Source organism: Brassica oleracea, unplaced genomic scaffold, assembly GCF_000695525.1.
Source record: "Brassica oleracea var. oleracea cultivar TO1000 unplaced genomic scaffold, BOL UnpScaffold01025, whole genome shotgun sequence".
In the NCBI taxonomy this organism is placed as follows: Eukaryota; Viridiplantae; Streptophyta; class Magnoliopsida; order Brassicales; family Brassicaceae; genus Brassica; species Brassica oleracea.
The window spans coordinates 1-5650 of record NW_013617599.1 but is presented as its reverse complement, the minus strand read 5'-3'; the positions used below and the strand labels follow the sequence as shown (position 1 = coordinate 5650).

The 5650-nt window shown below is 38.9% G+C and overlaps 1 protein-coding gene across 1 annotated transcript; it reads left to right on the top strand.

Moving 5' to 3' along the window:
- Positions 1 to 758: 758 nt before the first annotated feature.
- On the top strand, positions 759 to 4733 carry LOC106320697 (protein indeterminate-domain 4, chloroplastic-like). Its single transcript, XM_013759064.1, has 2 exons — positions 759 to 847; positions 3771 to 4733. The coding sequence occupies exons 1-2, from the start codon at positions 759 to 761 to the stop codon at positions 4663 to 4665; spliced, it is 984 nt and encodes a 327-aa protein (XP_013614518.1). The 3' UTR covers positions 4666 to 4733.
- Positions 4734 to 5650: the final 917 nt, after the last annotated feature.

Genomic DNA, 5650 nt, shown 5'->3' with positions numbered 1-5650 from the left:
CGACCAAACGAGTTTCGGCCTCGACCACCACGTCCATGCCATTTTCCACGCCCACGGCCGTGTTTCCTATCACTCTGAACATGGTTCGACTCTTTCTTATCCTCTACGGTCGCATGTGCCTCAGGTAATGGATTTATTCCAAGAGGTCTCAGTTCACTGTTCCTCATCAACAGCTCATTGTTTTGCTTCGCAAGCAATAAACAAGAGATCATATTAGCATAAGTAGAGAAGCCCTTCTCACGATATTGTTGTCGTAACAACACATTGCTTGTGTGGAAGGTGGAAAAGGTTTTCTCAAGCACATCCTTATCCGTTATATCCTCACCACACAGTTTCAACTTTGAAACTATTTTAAACAGGGCCTCATGGATTCTGAGATTCCTCCAATCATATCTAGCCTTTGGTAATAACACCGTTCTCTGGTGATCATATCTCGTTTTTAACTCTGTCCAAAGGTCTAGAGGATTCTCAATAGTCAAATACTGATCTTTGAAACTCTCAATAAGATGATGGCGTATAATCAATATCGCTCTGTATCTATCTTTCTCATTTGCATTATTGCCCTCGGTGATACATTCACCGAGTCCCTTGGATTTCAATATGATCTTAGTATCAAGTGCCCATTGCAGGTAATTATCTCCAGAGTGATTTAGGGCAGCAAAATCCAAGTTGTTGATTTTCGACATCTGAAGTCATATATTTCAATCTTAGGATTATAGTGTTCAATGTTTTCTATAAGATGCAATCAAAACAATCGGATGAGGTCACACGACCAAACGGATATGATGCATGATAAGACTTGTGGTACTAAAGAGTATCGATGTGACTGTGGTACCATCTTCTCTAGGTAACTAATCCCTATCCATTTCTTTTAAGTAATTTGTTGGTATCTGCGCTAGGTAAGTGATGAAACGTATACTATACATGTGTATACTATACATGTGAATAGTATATAGAGGCTGATCTTATCTAGGTAAAGTATAACAATGGACCATCATTTCTTTTGTATTGCATTGAAATTTCTTAATTAAATGCTTGCCTCCAAACTGCATGTTAAACGTAGCTTATTTACTAATTTACTTGAAAATATCAAATATATAGTATTATTTGTAACTGAAACTCTTATATATGTATGGCCACGGAATCTCAACCTAGAGTACACCACCCATAAAATGTATATGGGCACTATGTACAGAGAATATGATCTTCTTCTTTTTTTTTTGGAGCAAATGTACACAGGATCTATCACTGTATTTGTTTGGGTGTTGATGAGTGGTGTATAGAGAAAGACAGTGAAGAGAAACCGAAAAAAAAAAAGATGCTAAATTTGGTCACATGTATGAGTTGGATTTTCCACTTTTGTTTTCTTCTTCTTCTTGACTTTGCAGGTTCCCCTTTTTATGAAACTCCTCTTATTTTGTGGACCCGTTTCATCTCTTTCTCTCTCTAGACATATACATACATAGATGCATATATATATATATATATGGTAAGAGTGCGTTACTTATTTCTACAGTGTTTTTTTGAACACTTTAATACTGTTCTAGGGCTTCTTTCCTTATTTTCATGGTTTGACTTAAGTACTTCGTTGTAAGATCATGTGCAATGGTGATACTATCTCAAGAGTCCTTAGGATTAGAATAATATTTTTTTTTTTTGAATTGCTAAGGATCATAATCAGAAATATGTGTGCAATGGTAATACTCGATTTGGAATCTTTAGGAATAAATAAATAATTTTTTTAAAAAAAAGTGAAATTAAAAATTTTATTTATTATTCATGATTCAATAAAAAGATACAAGACTTATTAATATTCATCACCAAATTTGTTCCAAATATGCTCAATTAGATCCGTTTTCAAATGTTCATGTATACGAGTATCCCGAACATCATTCCGAATGGGAAATATGTTGTTGAGATTTGTAGGCACGTTGGCTTTCACCCGTGAACTTCTGGTTACGTCCCCTTCTTCAAAATCAGATATATCAAATTGTATACCGTATCCATCCCGTACATTTTCGACTATCATATTGTGTAGTATGATACATGCTCTCATAATCTTGCTTATCTTTGCTTTGTCCAATGTTTTTACCGGGTTCTTCACAATCGCAAATCGGGCTTGCAATACTCCAAAAGCCCGCTCCACATCTTTTCCGGTTGCTTCTTGAACTTTGGCAAATAACTCTTGTTTAGGACATTGAGGGAGTGTGATAGATTGGATAAATGTTGATCATTTTGGATATATACCGTCAGTGAGGTAGTACGCCAACTTATACATGTGTCCGTTGACCATGTACCTTACCCTGGGAGCTCGACCTTCTATAATGTCGTCAAAAACAGGAGACCGTTCGAGGACATTAATATCGTTTAAGGTACCTGGAGGACAAAAAAAAGCGTGTCATATCCAAAGGTCTTGCGAAGCCACAGCCTCTAAGACAATTGTCAGTTTTCCTGATCCACGTGTGTACTGTCCTTTCCAAGCGCTCGGGCAATTTTTCCATTCCCAATGCATACAGTCAATGCTCCCGATCATCCTCGAAAACCCGCGTTGCTCTCCAATATCGAGTAGTCGTTGAAGATCCTCTGGGGTGGGTCGTCGTAGATACTCTTTTCCAAATAACTCTATAATTCCGTCAGTGAAATTATGTAAACACGAAAGGGCCGTGGTCTCAGCAAGTCGGAGATATTCGTCGACCGTGTCAGCCGCAGAGCCATAAGCAAGGGTTGCGAACCGGCTCGCCAACAGAGAAACTACTCTGTCCTTCATCCGCGTAAAGAGCAGCCTCTGCTTCAAGAAGGTACGTCATGTCGAACTCATCTGACGAAGACGGCTGGCTGTACGAATAGTCTTGTCCCATGATTGGTTAAACCTGAAAGAAAACCAAGATTTTTAGTAACGAAGATGATATAAACAACAACAACCACAGATCTTTAGAAACGAGCACGGATTGAACAAACCGTAAGCAAACATGAATCACATATAAACCGTAAGCTAACACAAATAAGAACATCAAAGAAGATTGTAATTGAACGAGAATATCCGCAAATCGTTTCAAAACAAAATAGATTGAAAACCCTAAATCGAGTGAAAACCCCAAATCGATTGAAACCCTAATTTTAAAAGACAAATCGATTGAATCTTCACAACCTAACCCTAATTTGAGGAGAAAACAACAAAGAAAACAAAATCTCGACGCATAAATCTACAAAATCACCCTACGATTTACCTTCTTCTCGGGATGGATCGAATCGTCTTTGATATCGCCTTCACTCAAGACGTTTCTTTTTTTCTCGCCTTTGGTCGAAAATGAATAATTTTTTTTTGATACGTACGAATGACAAAACCGACGGACGAACCAAAACGTGCCACGTCTCTAAGGATCAACTCCGTTAAATCCTTATTTACGGATTGATCCTTGGATTATTTCGGTTAAATAATATTTCTTTATTCTGATAACCATCGGATTAGGCGGTAAGGATCCATTAAGGATCAGCGTTGCAGCTGGTCTAAAGTGTGACCGACTTAACATTCATGGGTTCTGCATTAAATGAAGAAGGTGTTTCACTAAATTAGCAATTGACTCGACCTCTATATTCTTCTACATATCATTCTCTCCTGTAAATGGCATCCATAATAACTAGCATTTATTAATGATGATTCACGTCAATATATGCAAAACATGTACACATAGAATCCAATAGTTTTACATCCGCCGTTCTCCTGATTATTTTTATTTATGCTTTTTATAGTTAGGACTTTTGTTTTGCAGACGCGATAGTTATATTACACACAGGGCTTTCTGTGATGCATTGATACAAGAGACTGCTAGAAACCCTACCGTGAGCTTCACGTCTATGGCAAGTGCTAGTAGCGGGGCTGTCTCCGGTGGATTTTACAGGAGACTCGACGGTGGCAACGCTCTCGCCCACCACAATTTGAACGACCATCATAACTCCGGATTTTCACCTATTCCAGGTTACAATCTAAACATTTCATCTTCTGAAAATAGCAGAGACTATGTGCAGCAAACGTCAGACCCTAACTTCTTAATCCAATGCTCATCGAGCCAACGGATGCTGACTGTACCGAACAACAACGATCAGAGTTTCATGAACGAACAAGGTATGATCCAGTTTGATCCAGTCAACAACACTAACCTAAAGAGTAACACCAACAACAGCTTCTTCAACCTCGGATTCTTTCAAGAAAACACCAAGAACTCAGAGACGAGTCTTCCTTCTCTATACAGCACCGACGTTCATACACGTTCTTTTAATGTGTCAGCCACGGCGCTGCTTCGGAAAGCTACTCAAATGGGCTCAGTTACAAGCAACGACCCTTCTGCGTTCTTCAGAGGCTTAGCTTCTTCGTCTAATTCGTCAAGTGTGGTTGGTAATGACTTTGGGGGAGGGCAGATTATGGGGAACAATAATAACGGTAGCCTTCAAGGTCTAATGAGCTCACTAGTGGCCGTAAATGGCGGTGGTGCTGCCGGATCCGGTGGCAATATCTTCGACGTTCATTTTGGAAACATTGAAAATATGAGCGGCTCGGACAAGTTAACGTTGGATTTTCTTGGAGTTGGAGGATTGGTGAGAAATGTAAATCGTGGTGGTGGTCATGGCGACGTTCCGGAGCAAAACCATACATTTGGAAGACCTTGATAAAATCATCCATTACTATAAATCTTTACTGAACTCTTTAGGTTTGATTTTGATTGAAGTCTGCCTTTTGTTATGCTGTTATATAATATAAACAATGTAAGGTTGCTACTTTGTTGTGTAGAACCGAATATGAAGTACCTTCTTTGTTATGTATAGTTAATATTCGGTTGCTGATATTCACTTATATATAACTCAGTAGTGACATTCACATTCCTAGCAAAAACAAATGTAGAAGGCAGATTAAAAGAAATGTATAAAGAGTATATATAATGCAGTTTTTTTTAACGACGAATAGCTATTCTATTACCCAAATTTGAGGTGATCTGGGTAACCGGAATAGAATAACCAATGTAACACAATTCTCTATGAAAAGACCTCGCAGTCTTAGCCAAAGAATCTGAGATTCCATTTTGCGTCTTTGGGAAGTGAGAAATCTTCAATTCCGGAAAGCATATCAGCAGAGTTTGTATCATCTCCAATTCTATTACAAAACTTGGTCAATCTTGAGGCTCCTTTATCATCGCGATTAAATCCTTGCAGTCTATCTCGAAATTCTAGCATGTCAAATGTTGAAGCATACTCTCCATCTCCCATCGCAGTGCTTCCACTTCTAAATGCAAGGCAGTCTCTCGCCATCTATAGATTCACGTTTCCATAAGTTGAATCTTCCCCAAGCTATCCTTCCAAACTCATCCACAGCGAACGAAGCTGTGGGAGTCCATGACCCATCCACCAAGCAGACATTCCCAAGCATAGACTTGGGGTTCCTCACTACTATTTCCTTGTGGAATTGATGCTACCATCTCATTTGCATCGAACAAGGCTTGACACTTACTCTCCACATAATAAACTAGCTCCAAAGGATCCATGCCTATCTCCGTGAAAAGTTTATCATTTTGAGCAAAGACTTGAAGTTATGTTATACTAGGTTTCAAGACCTTCCACTACAAGAAAACAGCGGTATTCTGACGGACATTCCGACGGA

Excerpts from the sequence above, each read along its gene's own strand:
- LOC106320697 (XM_013759064.1), top strand. The coding sequence starts at position 759 with ATGAGGTCACACGACCAAACGGATATGATGCATGATAAGACTTGTGGT. Across the intron at positions 848-3,770 it reads TGTGGTACCATCTTCTCTAG|ACGCGATAGTTATATTACAC; the intron begins GTAACTAATCCC and ends TTTGTTTTGCAG.